General features: G+C 44.3%; 1 protein-coding gene across 2 annotated transcripts in view; it reads right to left on the bottom strand.

The window, feature by feature from the left end:
• The window catches only part of GOSR1 (golgi SNAP receptor complex member 1), an 80609-nt gene that overhangs the window by 38624 nt on the left and 19940 nt on the right, over nucleotides 1-22045 (bottom strand). For both annotated transcript variants that reach the window (XM_075594249.1, XM_075594250.1), the window contains exons 3-6: nucleotides 18666-18753; nucleotides 15573-15680; nucleotides 12879-12970; nucleotides 10836-10910 (exon numbers count right to left, since the gene is read on the bottom strand). In XM_075594249.1, the coding sequence (XP_075450364.1) occupies nucleotides 10836-10910; nucleotides 12879-12970; nucleotides 15573-15680; nucleotides 18666-18753 (363 nt within the window). The remainder of the gene's footprint in view (nucleotides 1-10835; nucleotides 10911-12878; nucleotides 12971-15572; nucleotides 15681-18665; nucleotides 18754-22045) is intronic.

The following is a 22045-nucleotide window of genomic DNA, read 5'->3' as shown; positions in this document are numbered from 1 at the left end:
AGAAGAGAATAAAGGCTTAAGAATAAATGCTATTCCTCATTTGTCTACAGCATGATGCTGGGTATCTTGAGGATAAAACAAACGCTCTAGAAAGATGAAAGGACTCTTTAGATAAACTTATGTTTTCTATTAATATTATTTATAATTAGGTGGAAGTTCTCTCTCCAGAGTTTTAAACTTCATTACCCTAGAGCTCAAGAGAGCCTTACAGCAGTAATATATATATAATTATATATATATATATATATATATATATATATATATATATATATATATATATATATATATATATATATATATACACACACACAACACACACACTTTAAGTTATGGTGGGTGAAAAGGGCGACAAAAAACCTCCACCATATAGCCAATAAAGAATATCACTTGTGAGCACATTCACACTGTGTGCTAGGAGACAATGGTGAAAAGCAGGGTTGCAGACCTGTCTAAGACATGTGAATGTGCTCACAAGTGATATTCTTATTGGAGATATACATAGATACAGTATAGATATGTATCTATATCTATATACGTTTCTTACTATTCTTTTTACTATTCTCACAGACCCTCTACGTAGCCTTCTTTAGCTCTCAATTTCTTTGCACACCCTATAAACTGTACATTTTGGTTCTCTGTATACCTTCCTATACCTGCATACAATCCTCCATTGTTTTGATCATGTATGTTTCCCTATATCATCATAATCTCTCCATTCTAAAGTCACCTGTTTCCTGTACACTGCTCCTTTCATTCATTTCAATTCACCGTACAACCTGCCTTCATCTTCCCCTTCCTATACTTGCAATGGAAACGCCCCTTTTCCATGTTATTATGACCGGTCACACACTATTCCCTTACTCACTACAGCCCCCTTAAGTGTGCCATCCCTGTTAGTTTGCAAAATAATAACACAATGTTACAGATTCAAATAAATAAAGGTGGTCCTACTTAAAGCAACCATTGCAATGACAAAGACCGTGTTTAATTTGTATAAATAACTGCACAGAGTGCGTGTGATTCAGGTGTTTACTGAACTTCTAACTCGCGCTGTCTGTGGTAGAGGACCAATAAAGATAAGGGAGAGGACAGAGGGTACATTGCCCGTGCAAACGCCGGTTCAGCACAAGGAGATATCACTCAAAGGGAGTAGCTAGAAAAAGGATATCAAATCCCTCCCATGCCTTAGCTCACTATGTTTGCTAGCTAACTGTGCCAAAGAAAGGTCAAATACTTACAGCCTAGGTAACTGCCAGTCACCCAGATGTAACTCTTTTGACATGACACTGCGCCATTTCATTTTGGTACTAAGAAGGACCCCTCCAGCTAGGTTACCAAAGAACTGTATATTCTCATATCCTTAATGCACTGTATTTATTCTCTTCTGTCCCCTGTCCTAAGCATCCAATATACGTACGTATTCATGGCACATCCTCCCCCTTTTCCATGTCAAAGACCTAGTACAGTATTGCCTTCCTTTCTTGCCCCCATGGTACTGTATATCTTCCTTTCTTGCCCCCCTGGTACTGTATATCTTCCTTTCATGCCCCCATGGTACTGTATATCTTCCTTTCTTGCCCCCATGTTACTGTATATCTTTCTTTCTTGCCCCCATGGTACTGTATATCTTCCTTTCTTGCCCCCATGGTACTGTATATCTTCCTTTCTTGCCCCCATGGTCCTGTATATCTTCCTTTCTTGCCCCCATGGTACTGTATATCTTCCTTTCTTGCCCCCATGGTACTGTATATCTTCCTTTCTTGCCCCCATGGTACTGTATATCTTCCTTTCTTGCCCCCATGTTACTGTATATCTTCCTTTCTTGCCCCCATGTTACTGTATATCTTCCTTTCTTGCCCCCATGGTACTTTATATCTTCCTTTCTTGCCCCCATGGTACTGTATATCTTCCTTTCTTGCCCCCATGGTACTGTATATTTTCCTTTCTTGCCCCCATGGTACTGTATATCTTCCTTTCTTGCCCCCATGGTACAGTATATCTTCCTTTCTTGCCCCCACGGTACTGTGTATCTTCCTTTCTTGCCCCCACGGTACTGTGTATCTTCCTTTCTTGCCCCCACGGTACTGTGTATCTTCCTTTCTTGCCCCCATGGTACTGTGTATCTTCCTTTCTTGCCCCCATGGTACTGTATATCTTCCTTTCTTGCCCCCATGGTACTGTATATCTTCCTTTCTTGCCCCCATGGTACTGTATATCTTCCTTTCTTGCCCCCCTGGTACTGTATATCTTCCTTTCTTGCCCCCATGGTACTGTATATCTTCCTTTCTTGCCCCCATGGTACTGTATATCTTCCTTTCTTGTCCCCATGGTACTGTGTATCTTCCTTTCTTGCCCCCATGGCACTGTATATCTTCCTTTCTTGCCCCCCTGGTACTGTATATCTTCCTTTCTTGCCCCCCTGGTACTGTATATCTTCCTTTCATGCCCCCATGGTACTGTATATCTTCCTTTCTTGCCCCCATGGTACTGTATATCTTCCTTTCTTGCCCCCCTGGTACTGTATATCTTCCTTTCTTGCCCCCATGGTACTGTATATCTTCCTTTCTTGCCCCCATGGTACTGTATATCTTCCTTTCTTGTCCCCATGGTACTGTGTATCTTCCTTTCTTGCCCCCATGGCACTGTATATCTTCCTTTCTTGCCCCCATGGCACTGTATATCTTCCTTTCTTGCCCCCATGGTACTGTATATCTTCCTTTCATGCCCCAATGGTACTGTATATCTTCCTTTCTTGCCCCCATGCTACTGTATATGTTCCTTTCTTGTCCCCATGGTACTGTATATCTTCCTTTCTTGCCCCCATGGTACTGTATATCTTCCTTTCTTGCCCCCATGGTACTGTATATCTTCCTTTCTTGCCCCATGGTACTGTATATCTTCCTTTCTTGCCCCATGGTACTGTATATCTTCCTTTCTTGCCCCCATGGTACTGTATATCTTCCTTTCTTGCCCCCATGGTACTGTATATCTTCCTTTCTAATGTTCCTATGGCCCTGATGATCCTTGATTCTTTCCTCAGCCGTTAACCCCTTCATAGCCCTCCAGAGCAACATATATCTGTCTTTCTGCTTGCAAGGCTCCGTCAGCAAAAAAAAACAAAACAAAAAAAACTCTTTCAATCTCAAACAATTTGGAATTCATGACCAAGTTTTAAAATGGACTATGATGGATGTTTTAAAACAACCCGTCATAAAAAAAAAACAGGCTGTGCAATTTATCAACAACACATTTTTAAATAACAATTGAATGGCAATTTATGGAAATCTAATTGACTGCTCTAGTCATCAATCATGTCAGCGCAGGTGGGAAGGAACTTATTTATCTCCTTTAGAATTGATGAAGTAACTTAAGATGCCAATATAATAATACAGACCCATGGGGGTGGGGGGGGGGAGATTTGTAGAAAGCTGGGCCTTTGGAATCTTACCAGCTGTGCTAAAAGTGTATGCAGTTACTGCTCATAATGCCTTATTGTAGAGAGAGAGAGAGAGAGAGAGAGAGAGAGAGAGAGAGAGAGAGAGAGAGAGAGAGAGAGAGAGAGAGAGAGAGAGAGAGAGAGAGAGAGAGAGAGAGAGAGAGAGAGAGAGAGAGAGAGAGAGAGAGAGAGAGAGAGAGAGAGAGAGAGAGAGAGAGAGAGAGACAAAGCAATTCGGAAAACAGATATTTTTAACCCCTTCCCTGTACAATGCTGAAATTGCAGAAGCAGTGGTCCATCCCAGCGCCAGTTTCTTGTGACATTGGGCCAGTTACTTTATCTTCCTATTTCTTATTGCATCAAACATGACTTTCAGGCACAGGTAGCAGCCCTGTGGGATTACTCCAGAAGCGGCCAACTCCAGTCCTCAAGGGCCACCAGTAAGGCAGGCTTTCAGGATATCCCTGCTTCAGCACAGGTGGCTCAATCAGTGGCTCAGTCTGCAGCAGGGATCCTGAAAACCTGCCTTATTGGTTGCCCTTGAGGACTGGGAGTAACCCCTGGGTTACAACAATAAATAAATACAAATGTTACGTTTATTGGTACAGAGATTGTTTTATATGTGTGGCACTCATTTCTGTGTAGTATCGTAATTGCTCGGTATGATAATTTGCTCGGTATTATAAATTAGACTGCGAATCCCTGCGTACAGGGTTGATGGTATATAAAAAAATAATAAATTGCTGTGCGTTGAAAAATAAATTGAGGCAATATAAAATGACATGCAATTTGAGAGTTGCAGATAAAATGTGCACCATTTCCAATCCTTTTTTTTATTATTATTGCTCATACACTGCTTAGTAGCCAAATTTAAACAGTGGCAAATAGAAGTATCTTCTGAAACATCAGTACTAGTTGTCTAATGACAATTAAAACATACCATTCAATGTGTCCTGGGTATTAAGTGCACAGGGTGACTCTGGAACAGGATGTGCGTCAACTAGTGGTTGTTATATCAACCACAGTGTTGGCGACAGCAACGTTGCGTCAAAACAAATGCATTTCCGCCGTCACGTGCGCTTATAGTAAGTGCAACGCAACGGCTTGGTCGCAAATCGCTGGAAGTCATCTCAATTTGATTTTTCCAGCCGACGTCACCAGCACTATAAGCGTAGCCTAACGCTGGGGCTATGGTACAGCAGACCGTGCGCTGAGCGAACAGACGGCCTTAAGGCAGTGTTCACGTCCATGCGGCGTGCTGGCGAGCGCACAAGCGGGAGGGGGCGCGCGTTGTGCAAGAAATCAGTTCAAACTGATTTCTTGGCGCGACAGGCCAGTCACGTAAGCAGTTTGCCCAATGAGGGCGAACCAGCTCTGTGACGCCCCCAGGCATGCCCCCCACGGCCCGTCGACCATGGCCAGGAAAGCGCCCGCTCACTGCCCATCCTCCGCACGGGCGAAGGCACCATGGCCCCAGCCAGAGTCTAAAGAAAAAAAGCTGGAGGCTCGTGCTGTATCAATATTATACAAGCTAGTATGGTAATAGGATCATGAACTGAAAGCAGGTGAGTGTATCCAGAGATCTTTGGACAGATGGATAGTGGGTCCTCTATTATCAAATTGTAACACAAAATGTCAAAACATACCCTTACACATAATCTAGCAGTGTAGCCACTAGTGATCCTACATTGCTGCTAATGACTGATGGGTTGTCACGCATATAAGAGCAAATCCCTCCGTGTCTAACAATTGTGACCCCTTAATCCCTGCCAATTTTACCACTAAATTCACTTGCAAGAACACACTCAGTGCAAGACCTCAATAGGTCATAGGTTCCTGATAAGTGGCAGTATATGGAACGGACAACACTGTAGCTATGATCATTATGTGGTCAATCTACATAGAAAAGCTTATTGAGGGGAAAGAAAACCAAATCAAACCTCTGGCTTCAGCCTAATCTATGTGCCTAGGATCGAGACCCGTCGGCTTGAAAGTTGGGCCCCATACAAGGGCTTTTTTTTTTTTTAGCCTCCTCGGGTTTGTGCTGTATATTGTTACTCCCCTTGAGTGCCCCTACAATATGGCCGACTTAGGTTGAGCGAGGGGCTTTCCCTGTTTTAACCTACGTGGTCAATCACACATTTTCTATGAAGTCTTAAAGTAGCAATACCCCCCTAACCACCGTTTTTTCCAGGAGCTGAACCGCAAGATACTTAACGGCGAAGTACTACTATTACTTTTTAGTTTTTAAAGGGAAATTAAAAGTCCGTCTAACAGAAAGATAGTCTGTCAAACAGAGCGTCACAACCAATGATGTTGCTGCTTCCGACTGGCCCAAGATTTGGCGGCTCTATTGTTTCCGTTGAAGGGGGGGTTCATACTCTATGACTTTTCCAGTCAGTAGCTACAGGACAAGGGGGTTACCAACGCTGAAAATAGCTCACTTCAGCTCCAAGGAATCTCCCCCGGATCCCACGTGGTAAAACAATGACGGGTAAAAAAAAAAAAAAAAAAAAGAGTTGGGTGGCGTATAATATGTTAAATATCTTGCAGGTACTGTAAACTTCATGGGCTGTAAAATTAACACAGGTTTACTGATCATTAAGTGCAGTCAAATGTGGAATCTATCTATGAAAACAGTGATGGCTGATAAAAATGATAAATTAAGGCTGGAATCTCTCTTTAGAAAGAAAGTATAAGAAAGTATAAGAATAGATATGCAGAACAGATAAAAGATAGGGCAGGTTATTCATTCAGACAGCAGTGATTGACATTAATTGCAGTAAGGAAGGAATTTAATTATCCCCATTGTTAAAACTGGCAAATGTTTTGTTTAAGTGTTTTCCTGCCTCTTGATCATTATAAATATGTATCTATCTGCTATGTCACTAAACAAAAACTTGATGAACAATTACAACTGTAATTAATGTCTCGTGTCTTTGAGTTGGTCCTTCACTACACACTTATAGATGACATCTTTTTAGGTTTTCATATTGAAGGTTACACATATGGCTTCTTATTAGCTCTTGACCAAATGCAAAATGACTGTATTCCTTTAGTTCCCACCATGATACTCATTTGTAACACAAGCACTTTCATGCACAACTCCTGTTTCTAGTATGAAATGTAAATCAGCGTTTCCCAAACTTTTTTTCCGTGACCCGGTTATTTTTGAACTTCTCCTTCGTGACCCACTAAAATTTTTATCGCCTATAGGTAAAATAAAACCGTTATGAATGTCCATACAGCTTTCATATATTCTCCCAATCCCCTCTATTCTCTCTCCCACACACACACTCTCTCCCCTATACACACACTCCCCTATACACACACACAGCCGCTGATACACACACACTCCCCTATACACACACACACACACACACACACTCTCCTATACACACACACTCCCCTATATATACGCACGCACCCACTGATGCACGCACACTCTCTCTCCCACACACACACACACACTCTCTCCCCTATACACACACACAGCCGCTGATACATACTCCCCTATATACACACACACACACTCCCCTATATATACGCATGCACCCACTGATGCACACACTCTCTCTCCCACACACACACACTCTCTCCCCTATACACACACAGCCGCTGATACACACTCCCCTATATACACACACACACACACTCCCCTATTCACACACAGCCACTGATGCACACACTCCCCTATATACACACACACACGCACACACTCCCCTATATATACGCACGCACCCACTGATGCACGCACACACTGATGCACACACACTCCCACACTCTCTCCCCTATACACACACACTCGCTGATACACACACTCCCCTATACACACACACACACTCACTCCCCTATACACACACACAATTTATTACAGAGGCAGCGACGGATGTGAGTGACTGGAGAGGGGGGGGGGGGCGCTGGTGAGAGAGGAAAGGCCAAGCGATCCGAGCAGGCGGCTCCACGCCTCCCTCTGCCCGCCTGCGACCGCGCAGCCACCACTGCGCTTATTTCCCGCACCAAGGGGACTGAGGGGAAGGGAGCCCCAGGAACGGAGGCACAGGTGCGCCCCCGCACCACTTCCTACCTCCTATCATGCCGGGCATGGTGTCCTGTAGGGGGTCGGAGCATGTCATGGGCGGCAACATCATGATGCGGGGCTGCAGTTGGAGCCCGAGTCAGCGAATCCCCGTTGACACCCCAGCGATAGCAGCCTGCACCACTTCAGCACTGTCCCGCACCTCACCTTGGGCCGCCGCAAGGAGGGAGGGGTGGACGCCGCAAGGAGGGAGGGGGGGACGCCGTGCGGCCAGCCTCGCTGCGACCCGGCAATTTTGCTTCCGTGACCCGGTGCCGGGTCGCGACCCACCATTTGGGAAACGCTGATGTAAATCATTAGACCAAATTGAAAATACGGCTACTGTGTTTGTTGCCCTTCGTGTTTAGAATGCAAGTTGTTCTTTAGATCACACGTTCCACCCACAGTTACACGTAGGACACTTTTCGCTTTACTAACACAGTGTATCCAATTCAGGCATTTGCCTTATTTCATAGTGTAAAATGCTGCGCGCACTGCCAGAGCGAAAAAATTCAATAATGATATATGGCAATGAGTTTGTACAATACTCTCCGGAGTCTAAGCTCCAAAAGAATTCAGTGATACTACAACAGATGCTGCCTACTACAACAGATGCTGCCTACTACAACAGATGCTGCCTACTACAACAGATGCTGCCTACTACAACAGATGCTGCCTACTACAACAGATGCTGCCTACTACAACAGATGCTGCCTACTACAACAGATGCTGCCTACTACAACAGATGCTGCCTACTACAACAGATGCTGCCTACTACAACAGATGCTGCCATAGGCTACCGCCCCGCTGTCTGCGCTATACGCGCGCCTGCCGGGCTTGTGGCGCGTGCAGCTGAATTACCCGGTCTGCAGTGAGCTGCAGGGGGAAAGACCGGGGGCGGGGGGCGTGACGGGGGCACGACCATGATGTCACCCAGCAGGTTCGCCCTCATTGGTTGAACCACCGGGGCGCGTGGCCTAGCGCTCCATCGCCCGTGTTAATCTCAATTTTTGGGTCTGCAAGAAAAACTCATCGCGCAGCGCGGCGCCCCCCCCCCCCCCTGCAGCGGCCCCAGCCCCATTGAGAGGCGGCTCTTGTCCCCGCAGCAGCCAGTGGGGACCAAGCCATAGAATGATATGGTAATTCACACATGCTACATACACACACCATGGCATAAAGCTTCCTGCTGAGGCTTAGCAGGGAGGCACTTCATTGCATATGATACATTTTGGCTATTTCAAATTAACAAGCTGCATTTTAACTACCAGGAATTGCTTTCAGAACAGTCCTGGCTGAAATGCAAAACTGCTGACTTCGTGTTATGTACATGTCAAACACTGAAGGCCTATGAAATGCAGTGCTAGCACAGACAAGGAGACACTGCCTCCTAGAGCCAATACAAGAGATTGCAATTTGTCTTCTAGGTTCGTTAGATCACAGCTACAAGCTTCATTCAGATCACGGTGAAATAGAGATTGTTACTTGTGAAATCCCATCTACGGCAAAAGCAAAAACTAATGGCAGTGGCATTACCTATAGCAGGGGTGCTCAAGTCCAATCCTCAAGCCCCCCAACAGGTCAGGTTTTCAGGATATCCTAGCTTCACACAGGTGGATCAATCAGTCCCTGCTGATCAATCAGTCTTTGACTGAGCCGCTGATTGAGCCACCTGTGCTGAAACTGGGATATCCTGAAAACCTGACCTGTTGAGAGGGCTTGAGGACTGGAGTTGAGCATCCCTGGTCTGTAGGTTAAATGTAAGAGATTTGTACAAATCAAACAAGTGTTCTTATTTTTTTTACTTTTAAATGCCCCCATTGTACCCCAATGCTTTGGAGCATTCCTACAATCTTCTCTTTTGTTGTTTTACTGTTTGAACGTTGTCCTTGTACAGGGAGTTTGCTCATCCTAAACCTATTTCGTGATAGTGTTTTACCAATGATGGCAGCACAATTACTGTAATTTAGAAAGATTAAGGGGAATGAGCAGTCACTACCAGATAACACTCAGAGAGCAGACTCGAAAAACATGTGAAACATACCGTGCTTTATACACACACAAAATAAGTGAAAACGTTACGTTAGGTGGAATTGAATCTTTTTCGAAGGAAGCAAATTACACTGAGAAGTTGTTTAAAAAAAATCATGTGTGCCGAGCATGCGCATTTTAAGTGAAACTTCTTTGTCTTTTGTCACAGAAATTGTATTTGTGATGGTGATGTTTTTCATTAAAAATCAAAACACAATTTCAGTTCCAACACAAAGAAGTTGTACTCCGTGTTTTAGCTATTTGCACGTCTATATTTATAGTAACTGAATTTCTTGTGTCTGTATGTCAGTGTGTGTGTGTGTGTGTGTGTGTGTGTGTGTGTGTGTGTGTGTGTGTGTGTGTGTGTGTGTGTGTGTGTGTGTGTGTGTGTGTGTGTGTGTGTGTGTGTGTGTGTGTGTGTCTCTGAGTGTGGTGTACATGCCCCTCTATGTGTTGTATTCTTTTTGTCCCATTACGATTGAGGTGCCACTGAAGAAGTTTCACTTCAAAAATGTTTTAAATCATAATCTAAATATGTAGTCACATAGATCCTAGCAAAATGCAAGATATAAATATTCCAACACTCCCTCTACATATCCCTAAGTATATTATCAGCAACGTGTCCAATAGACAGGCAAGAGTCAGCAACACCTGTAATAGGAAGTACCCCACTGGCGAACTGAAGCCCACAGACACAGAGGTGCCTGACACATTACACCCAAAGTAATTACCCATCAGGAGAAAAGTACAGTCAGTGGAAAAAACTCTTACAGAATAACCATAGTAAAAACAGAAAGATTGGCATAAAGTTTGTACTAACAACGTGTGCATCTAGTTTGCAGTAATAAGAATTCCACGACAAGAAGATCTACTCTGTGACGATACCACTTTACATCTAATAATTTCAGATACTGCTGCTCTTCACCAAGAATATGAAAATATTTATGATACGGCAGAGATTTAACAAAGTTTCCAGCAGAAATATGATACACACGGTATCAAACAAAGGACAGCTTCCTGAAACATGGTGGTATGGGCCTTAGTTTAGATCATTTAGAAAGGGATTATAAACGAGGGTACAGAATATTTGTGATGACCTATCATTTTCGAGGAAGTCCCTTTTTCTTGTAATGAGTTCTATTCTTAAACTTGCTGAACTTGTACTTTGCTATAAAAGCATGAACTCTTCGTACAGCTGCTGAATTTAGCCTATTAAGCACTAGTACGTTATGAGGAGCAATTAGACACTAGAAAGCTAAAATCCATACCATACAGATTAAATATTGAACCTACTTTCGGAGATGCTCATGTTCCTTCAAAAATAACTCTGTTCGCCTGTTGTTAACTCCAGAACCAGTTTTGTATGACCTGCAATGGAAAAACAGTGGATATCATGCTGCAAAGAGGAAGTACAATTAACAAAACAGAATAACAGGATTGGCGTTTCCTACACAAACATATACAACAGAAAGAGAATATATTTAGGTAATATTTTGGGATCCGTATTCTATTTCACTGACTCGACTTTGGACAGCTCAACCCCACAAATCATCTCCCTCCTCCTACTGTATCCTGTGCTTATTTAATTGGCTACGCTGCTGCTAAACCTTTTCCCATATAGCAACCGTCCCTTTGTTGTATGAGGCAGATACATGCTATTTCGGTGGTGGGAAAGACAGGTGTGGACAAAAATGTTACTACTCTTTCCTAACTCATCCTCAAACGTCCCCATTCCCAGAAATATCTCTCCAAACACACTAGAGACCCAACCAAACATATGTACAGAGAATGTCTGGCCCTACTGTCTGTCATAGCAATGCATGAGGAGCAGAATTACAACCCTCGGAATTCCATGCTAAGTTAGTGCACCATTGCACATATACTTCCAGGAACCAGAACACAGAACAGCTCGCGGATGTTGCTGGTCACCAGATCTATGGTTGCAACACACTAAATTAGTAGCTTGAAAGTCATTTTTAGGATATGAAAATAAAGATGACAGCTGAGATAAGCTTGTTACGAACACAAAGTTAATAATTTCTTCACTTTATGATTTATTTTACATTAGGATTTTCCCCCTCCTGATTTTGCAATGTTTTTATTGGAACAAATTGTCTAACTTTTGTAAGGGATACACAGACATTTCTGCAGTCTCTTTCTGCACACGCAGCACATCTGAATGACTATTGCATCTGCTAATCTCATTTTTTTGTTACTACATATTTCCCCTAAACAATAAAGAGGAATGTGGTGTATGTGGTGCTCAAAATTGAGCAGGTAACTTCCTGAAACATATTTGTTAATGAGACCCTTAATTAGGAGGTCTGGCGATGATGGAGTGCCCCTCAATAATGCAATGAAACTGCGTGATAACTGTAGGGGAAGTGACAAGTGGAGTCAGTTGAGACAACCACCGGGATGTACACAATAATCACCCTGACAATATAATGAGAAGGAACTATGTCCATAACAGCAGGATTTGGATAAGGCACATTGGCACTTTACCTGCTCATCCAGGGGGCACTCTCAGGATCAGTAGCGTGCAATCCATCCATAGATGAGTCCAAGAGGGTGGTTCAGGTAGTACATAGGGACTGCCACGAGACCTCCGACGCGACGGAGGTCTCGTGGCAGTCCCTATGTACTACCTGATGCACCCTATTCCCTGGGAGTGTGCGTCATACAGCCGCGACTGCTTGCAGCTGTCGGCGAATGACGCCGCAACCCATTGGACTAGAAGCGCAAAAGGTGGGTATAAATAGGCTGGTATTGTATTCCTGCTTCATCTTGATAAAGTACCTCTGTACGAAACGCGTAGGTGCGTTCTATTTGTCCTATTTTTTCCCTGTATGTGTTAGTTGGCTAATACAATTTTGATACTACTGCGGAGTGGCCTGGTTTTGTTTTCCCTGCTTCGCATTGCAGGGCGTCTGGAAGCTGTGCTCTATCTACACCAACCACCTCCTAAACAATAAAACCTTTATGAAACTATAAACAAATCCGACTTTCTATGTGTGCATATAGTTTCATATTAAGATCACTGAAGGGTAATAGGAGCAGTGCACGCTGCACCGTCCATCCAGAGCACAGTAAGAAATGAGCAACACAGGCAGCCCTATTAAGGACAATTAAAATTTGTCTAACTCACAACAATGGCATTGGTTTGCTTTATTCAATCTCATTTGATAAAGGAAATTAAATCCATATATAATTTCTGTGTATACGTATGCACAAAATTATACATCAACATAAAGATGAATGAAATAGTAGATTAAAAAAAAGCAAATAAACATTAATGAACTGTACAGACATTTACCAACGCAATTTGTGACTTACTCTATATCCTTCCGTACTGATCCCAAGAGGTCTTCTCTTTCTCGAATTGCCTGGAAGTTGGCTTTTGTTTTGTGGAACTCGTGTGTGTAATCCTGTAAGGTAACACTTACATCTATTAATAAACGGACAGTAGCACTGGTTATTATCAAGCTCACAGACTGAGTACTAGAAAGGAGATGTTACTATGATGCACTTAATTACAGCACATTTATAGCACAATTAAGTAAATATGACAAAGGGCCCTTTTTATATAATCATGGAAATGTATTTCTTCCTATTTCAGGGCACTGTATACGTGTCCTTGTTATGGCTTCTAGGTATTTATATAAATGCACAGTAATTCTGTTGTCGCAACGTTATTAGGGCACTGTAACGGATCCGCACCTTGGTTTCCTGTTTGCCTTGCCTTACAGACCTGTGCAGCCCTGGAACACTGCTCCTGATATTTACTGCAGCTCCACCCTGGGTTCACTCATTAAAGCAATGCTGTCACACGCCCCTTCTGCTATTGGTTCACTGACCTTTAAAGACACCTTTCCCACAATGCTTCCCTGCCTAGCACAGTCCTTCCTGGATGTCACCAAGTGTTCTGCTACAAGCCCCTGGCTTGTTATCTCGTTACTAACACTGTTATTGTCTTAATTCGTGTTCCTGGTTCCTGTGCTGAAGCGGAGTACCTCCTGTGTATTTTTCAGCTCCCTTTTTCCTGAGGCTTGCTGTCCTTTCTCAGCAGAGCCTATCTACTGGTTCCTGGGGCCTGCTGCTTATTCTCCAAAGCAGAGGTCGTGTCCTGGTTCCTGTGCTGAAGCGGAGCACCTCTCGTGTATACTTCGGTTCCCTGTGGTCTGCTGCCCTACTCTTAGCAGTGGCCAGTCTAATAGTCCTGAGGTCTGTAGCTCTCTCTCTCTCCTTGCACAGGCCCGCTCTGGACTCTTGCGCTGAAGCACTGGTTTACCAGTGGTGCCTGACGGTGTGCCCACTCCGGTCTGCCTACCCCTTCCTGAGACCAGTACCATGGGCGCCGCACGCGCAGAACCCGCTCACGCTCCTAAGCTGAAGCGGGGAACTCCTGACTACCTGTTGCCGAACGCCTGCTTGAATAACGTTTACCCTGATGTCTCCAATCCTGACCCAGGCTTGTCCACTGACGATGCTGCCTTCTGCAGTCCCGACCCTGCTATGTACGACTACGAACTGCGCAATCCGGATCAGCCTGCGCGGTCTAAGGTCGGTGCTTTTACAACCCCACCTCAGCCCCGCGGTCCGATCCAGGTTTGTAGCGAGCACAACCGTGACAGGCACAGTATGAACATTCTGTCCATGTCAAAGACCTTTGTGGCCCTGAAAGCTTGCACTCTTTTTTGAACACTACTTGGCTATTAATGGCATTACTTCTACCTTACTTCTGTTTGTCTATTCTACGGGCAAACATAATACCATCCTCTATTTGTGTCACGTTTATAGACATAAACATGGATCATGCAGATATCCTCCATTTAAAGGAGCAACACGGGCTCTCTTTTTCCCATTTTTTAATACAGGATTGAAGGGGATCTCCGGAGCTGAACCCCACTCCACCTGCTTCCAGGGATACCTCTGAAGGGGTTTCGGTATCTCTGCAGTTTAAAGCTCCCGCATCACGTGGACCAATAGGAAGCTGCGCCGGGTGATGTCACGGCTTCCTATAGACCCGCAGGGCCCGGGAGCTTTGAAAATCAGCATGAATGTGAACCCTGGAGTGGCTGCCGGCACCTACTACGGCGATAAGCAGCTGCAGAAGCAGGGGGTCCCCGGAGCTGAAATTAATGCGATTCAGCTCCAGAAACCCCCTGCTTCAATCCTGTATTAAAAATGTTATGGGGGGGATCTAGCTTGCATTGCCTCTTTAAAGGATTCCAGACAAAAGGTGGTAAAATGATTTTGCTTTAATGCTAAAGCTTTGTCAGCAAACAAATTCAGGGTTACCAGGCAGAGAACATACAAAACTATTAAACTCGCATCAACCTAGGACTAACGGGTAAGTGCACTGACTAAGGCCGCCCTTATAGTGCTTGCGACGGCGACGCGACCGATGACGTCACCCGTCCCCACCAGCGAAAGTTATAATTTGATTTGAAGAGACGTCGCTGGCGACAAGACCAGTGACGCCACTAAAAGGGGCGAGCTGCGCATTTTGATTGGTTTAGAGACAGTCACATGTGGCGACTGTCTCTAAAAAATCAAATTTGCCCGGCTTCAACATTTTTGATCGCGACGTCGCTCCGTCGCGCTTACTATAAGCGCTCGTGACTGAGTCAATGTATTTGTTTCGGAGCGACTTTGCGGCGCTGTCGCCAGGCACTATAAGCGCAGCCTAAGGGAGACAAATATACATCAAAACAAAAAAACTAGTTAGTGCAGGGTTAGTGCAAAGGCCCTTATTGCATGTCCACAATACCCATGAAGCAGTCGGTCTAAGTGAACGGATAAAACGTAGCTTATAGTGCTACAGTTTCTAAAATATGTACATGAAAGTAATTCAAAAACATATACTTGGCTCCTGTAATTTAAACAAAAATATATATAAAAGTTGGAAAATGCAATAAAAAGGACAAACGCTACGTTAATGCCACAAGATAAACCTCAGAGAGTAACAAAAAAAAAAAAAAACAATATAACCACAAGCTCGAATAATGATTAAATAACAGCAGTCACCTGCAGGATATCTCTATGTCTTTGTAACGTGTGCATCAGGGCAGCGTTTATGGAGGTCACACCAGCTGTGCTGCTGTATTCTGCCATTTTGTCATTTACCCCGGTGAGCTGAAAGAGAAAACAGAGAGGGGGTAAGATGTGCTTCTTTTTACAAGCAATACCTTATCAGTACCGTCAGCAGGCGTGGCTTAAAACAAACACAGATGTGATGTAGTGATACCTTTCAGTGGACCAACATTAAATGAGCAGTTCCCCCTGCATCTTTATTTATTTGAAAGATTTCTTCACTATACTGTACAGTAAGATGTTTTCACCTATCTAGTATTTTTCCCGGCTCACTGACTTTTAATGGTGTTGTAATCTTAAACAAAGCGACCAAAACCTACATGAATATGGCTCCTTCTTTCACTTTGTGACATTAGTAGACCTTTAAAGAACCTTAACTGACGAGATTAAGATAAGACGGCTTCTCTGATAAGATCCTCTGCATGGAAAACAGCTACGTGTTGCCGAGTTGAGAAAGTGAGAATTAACAGGAGCTGCCATGTGAACACCTTACCGCAGGCTTTCAAATAAAAACATTCAATGAAATCAAAACATCAAGGCAATTAACAAAAAATATATATATATATATATATATATTTATACAGGATCAGTACCGTGTTAGCCGAATATATATAGTTAGTAGACTGCTTTGAAATGACATCAACTGGAGCTCACTTTCTACTATAGGCCATGTAGTAGCTTTTGCAGGTGCTATAACCCACTTAAAGACAGACTATATATAGACTAAGGCAAGAAATATTAGTCCGATTACTTTCACATTTTGTGATTGCTATTGGGACCTGATTGAAACAGTTAGCATATGTACAACAATGCTGTATGATAACATGTACTGGAGTCACGTTAAGGGCAGTGTTTGCTGGAGGTTCAGTCACACTGTTAGAGACTATTACATGGTAGTTAGTTATGTGATGTCAGGAGCATGTTCACACTGACAAGGTGTCCCTCATGACATGGGGGGGGGGGGGGGTTCTGTGAGGGTAGGGACGGTTCCTGATGCATCAGGAGGGGTTCCTTCATCATTTATAACCTGACCATACATTCTGCAGTGCAGTACAAGGGAGTTGGAAGATTATAATAATAAAATGACATTGTTAAGAAGGAGCTTACAATCTAAAAGGAAGTATAAGGCACAGAGGGAGGAGAATTGTTTGTTTCTAAAGGCTCATTGCCATGAAACATGCAGTTGGGAAACTTTAGACTTAGAAGCAGATGACAGATGTTCTGTTAGAGGCAGGAGAAAGAAAGATGATGAATAGACTTCTTTGAAAAAGTGAGTTTTCAGGTCACGTTTGAAAATGTGAAGGGTAGGGGCGTCTGATAGTGAGATAACATGCCGGGATGGAGACAGCCAGCCACCATAGAGACGTCTCTGGAGACAGAGCGCGGACAAAATAGAATGGCGAACGTTAAAAAATTATGACTGTGGAATATTCGAGAGATCAGCAGCTACAGGGGCAACTGCCTGTTGTCGACCGCTTATGGTAATGAAGAGGTTAACTCCTCCCGCAACCTTCGCGGTAGGCCTAACCACCCATCCTGGGCCAAGTAACCCCTTCACTCACCCCCCTCTGCCCCAGTAAACCTGGTTGTCTGCCTTAACCCCTTCATTGCCTTAGGCCTGGGACATAATGAAATCGGCTTCGCTGAACAGATGCACAAAGCCCCTGCATCTGCAATCAGCGCGGCTATAGTTTCTCCCTCCGCATGCGTGCTGATGCGTGCGGAGGCTGAGAAACTTCCCCGAGACAGGCAAGTTTGAAATTTGCCGCTCGGGGAAGCGGAGGAGCGGTCACGTGACCGCTCCCATCCAATGGGAGCTGCAGCCGGCCCGGCATTTTAACTACAGAGCCATCAGACCAGACAGAGGCAGCACAGAGGTGTGTGTGTGTGTGTGTGTGTGTGTGTGTGTGTGTGTGTGTGTGTGTGTGTGTGTGTGTGTGTGTGGTGTGTGTGTGGTGTGTGGTGTGTGTGGTGTGTGATGTATGTGTGTGATGTATGTGTGTGAATATATTTATCAAAGTTGCACAATGTTAATAAATAATTTCTCACAACATGTCTTTTTTTTTAATTTTTAAAATATAATAAAATATACACACACACACACACACACACACACACACACACACACACACACACACACACACACACACACACACGTTCCCCAGTGACACACAAACACACAGACCACTTCAAAGTGACACACACACACACTCTGACAGCTACCAAGTGACACACACACACAGTGATATACCCGCCTCCGAAGCGCGCTTACTGTCTCCTATGCCAGGACAGCAAAAAGCTCCTGGTAGAGCGAGCGGCAGCAAGCAACAGCACCAAAGTCTTTACTATGTCCCAGGCCTTAGCAGTTAGCCGCTAAGGTAATGAAGCTGCTTTTATTTTAATAATACAGTATTGTAGCAGGGATCTCCGCAGCTGAATCACATTGATTTCAGGTCCGGGGACCCCCTGCTTCCCGAGTTACAGGCCCCATTATTGGGTGCCGGTATCCCTCTGGTTTGTTTAAATCCCCCATCACGTAGACCGTGACGTGGGAGAATTTAAACATGGCCGCCGGGATACCTCCTGCAACAATACTGTATTATTAAAACAAAATAAAAACCCCGCGATTGCCTGTGAGAGGCGCGCAGGTAGAGTGACTGATTCAGTTGGTCTCTTACTGCGCGTCTCTTACAGACAGGTGAAACCTGGCAGGATTCAAACAGCGCGAGTCCCATTCAAACACAGGGACCCCCGTTGTGTTAATCCAATGGTCCATTACAGCCTGCTGTGTACCACCTCGCGGGGTATTTGGAGAATTGGCCGAGGTTTTGTCCCGTGATTCAGTCGACAACCGGCAGTTGCACCTGTATTTAGAGGACCCGAGTTAAACACTGAAAAGGTAACTTTTAAACTCTTCCCCCTTTGTGGCAAACCTGATATTTCCACGTTGTGAAACAAGATTTTTCACAAACTTGTTCATGAAAACGGAGCAAGTCTTTTCAGATGATGCCGTCTGTATTTTAGTACCTTTGCCAGAAGCTGTTCAATCTCCACTGCCATAGTTTCAAACATGTGATCCTGGCTCGATCCATTTAGAAGTGGAGTTGTATCCGAACTATGAAGAAAACAAAATATTGACTCAGTTTGAAAACATCTCTACCCCACAAGATTGCAGTTTAGTGATCTTTCACCAAATAAATTAATAGAACAAAGACAACTATTTCAGTATATAGTTACACAGGTAAAACTGCAGCCCTGATCAGTCCAACTATGAAACTGGGGCCACATTTGTTTCTCGGTTAACTATAAGCTCCTAACTTAAGCAGCATGTTATTCTGCTATATCTCTTATTGGGCCTTTAAGGCTTTGCAAGTTGATGAACATATGTAATGAAACATGATTAACACGGTACAGGAGGTGATATCTGGCCTTAACTCTGTCACTTTATTGCCACTCCAATATATGTTCCAAAGTGGGGCTGTGCCTCTAAAAGCAGAGAGGCACTTAAAAGTTGGTTAAAGGACGTGGGTTGGAAGCTGAACGGAGCAGCCGCAGGTCTGCCGAGCTCCGTCGGTGAAGGAGAGCTGCGGGGCTATCCGGCCCCCTAAACGTCCGGAGAGTACAGAACGCAGGCGGGAACGAGTGGTGGCAAAAAAGCAGGCATGCTGGAGGCCGTGCTGCCGGGAGGGATCGTACGGCTGCCATTTTGTTTTTGGCGCTGGGACTCGGAGCGCCGAGGACTCGCACCCCCCGCCCCTACCCAAACACCTCTCCTGAGCTTCAGAGGGGCAGAGCAGGCACCACTCCGGCCAGAGGCGCTGCTGAGGGACGGTGCGGGCGGGCTGGCTGGCCCATGTTCATCAGCCCCATGCCTTAAGATGGCTGCCACCTACACAAGAGAGGAGTAAGGGAGCCCAGAAGAGATGTGGCAGGCAATGGACAGGACACCTGCCTAAATGAGGTACTGTGACCACAAGGGAGCACTACACGAGCCAAACAAAATAAATACGTAGTTGGACATTATCTGCATCAACTAAATCTGCCCAAAAGTTAAATAAAACAAAATTAGACACGCAAGGCAGCAGTAGAACGGTAAAGAATGCCCACTACAAATAAAAAAAAAAGGCTGCAGCAGCTGAAAGCGCACTCCAAATGTTCCGCCGGCCGGAGACAGGGCCCAAGCACACGGGCACAGTGGGCTCACGAGCGACACCCAGCTCTCCGCAAAGCTCACCGGGGCAAGGGAAAGAAACAGAACCCAAAATGACTGAAGGCCAGGTAGACTATGCCACAAAAGCAGAACTAACGAACTTGGCAACAAAAGAAGATGTACAATAGCTGCTAACAGACCTGACACTAATGCTTAAAACTGAACTGTCAGAGATTAAAAGGACATTACTATTTTTGGAGACAGGGTGGACGAGCTGGAAAAAGAAGCCAGAACGGCATCAACAGGTCAGGAATATGTAACTCAAAGTACAGGAGCAGGAAGAGACTATGCAAAATATGCTCCTGCACATAGACATCCTGGATGAGGGAGACATTCTAACATAAGAATTAGGGGTATACCCAAAACGGTAGAACCCCAAGAGCTGGTCCCATACCTACAAAAGCTATTCTCCCATGTGACTGACGAATCACAGGAATGGATCTGGACGATGGACAGAGCACACAGAGAGCTTAGACCCAGACCATCAGATCCCCCGAGAGACACTAACATAAAAAATTCAAGACTTTACTGACAAGGAGGTCATTATGTAAAAGGCCAGAGGCATTAACAACATACAGTATGAGGGGGGCAAGATTCAGCTGTATAACAATCTCTCCTCGTCAACCCTGCAGCACTGTAGAGAAATGAGGGAAATTAGAGTGCACCTTCAAAAAGCCAACGTCGGATACAAATGGGGATTTCCCACCAAACTGATTGGTTTGGGATACAACAACAAGGGAAAGTTTCCGTCCTCAGGCACAGAGAAAACCCCACTAACTTTTTTGTAAGAATGAATTTTCCAGGACCCAAAACAAGTAAAGAATCACAGGATTCCGCGACTCCAGGAACCACCCGATTCCAACCAGAGCGGAGAGGACAACAATGGGTTGACGTGGGCAGTAAGTAGAACAGAAATACCAACGATAACAGCGGTCAGCAAAACAGGGACAGGAGGAGCCCGCAGGACGAAACAGAGACCAGATTACGGATTATGTACTTTCATGTCCGACTGTCAGATTAAAGGTCTGAACTACGCAACGCGGTGGATATATGCTGACATGACTAACTCACAAACTAAATGTCTTTGCAAGAGGTAAGGACAAATTGTAATAGTATCTAACAGTTCAAAGCTTTAGAAAGAAAAAAGGAAGAACCCTTTCTGTTGATAGTCAGTTTGCATTAGAGATAATTAAGGGATGATGATGGTTTCCTAGATTAGTTTATGAAGATGTCCATGGTAGAGCTGTGATTTTATAACAGACGTATTATGGGTAACAAATTAAGGGTTCAATGTTGCCTTAACATTAAGTTTGAGGGATAAGGTAAGAAGTTTTGTATAGGTACTAGAAAGGGCTAAGGAAAATTAAGTACCATAACCGCAATGAATAAAGAGAGTAGATCGAAGATCGATCTCACTGCTTTCACCGATTTCCATGCCCCCCCTTTCCCTCCCCTGTGGACCAGGGACGGCTGAACCGTCCGTGCCTGCGCGTTCGCCTCCCCTCCTTATACCTCCACCCCAGTACTTGTGTGGGCACGTGGCTCTGTCTGCTAGCCCCGAGTAGCGGAGACACCCATTTCGAGAGAATAGGTTGGGAGGTCTCGAGAAATGGGGGATCAAAAGGATGATCCCGATTTTTGTTTAATTGCGTATTTGTACGTGTTTTTATATATTTCTGATTGTTTCTTTTCTATAACAAATTAGCTGTCGCAGGGAGAAATAATCCAAAAGTTTACTTGGCAGAGGATGTCCGAGAGTAAGGTGGCACTAAAGAAGGTAGAGGTTAGAGTAAGAAACAAACTGAGGTTGGTTGCTAACCATCACTACGAACCCAAACACCACAACAAACATGACATATATTATCGGTACTCTGAATGTAAAGGGGCCAAACTCACTGGTAAAAGAGAGACGAGCCCTTGAAGAGAAAAGATGAAAAACAATGTAATGTTTATACAGGCAACACATTTTAAAAGAGATAAAGAACCGAGAATGGTCAATAAAGACATTGTACAAAACTTCTATAGCTCGTCAAGAGATAAAAAAAAATGGGGTTGGAATTCTGCTTAGCAAGAATTTTATGCTGCAAGATATCACCACGAAGAAAGATATAGAAGGTGGTAGATATATTATGATCAAATGTAAGATAGAGGAGAAGACTGTTACCGTAGCAAATATATATTCTCCCACCGTTGGGCA

The sequence above is a fragment of the Ascaphus truei genome, chromosome 3 (genome assembly GCF_040206685.1).
Source record: "Ascaphus truei isolate aAscTru1 chromosome 3, aAscTru1.hap1, whole genome shotgun sequence".
Taxonomy (NCBI): Eukaryota; Metazoa; Chordata; class Amphibia; order Anura; family Ascaphidae; genus Ascaphus; species Ascaphus truei.
This window is presented reverse-complemented; position numbering and strand designations above follow the sequence as displayed.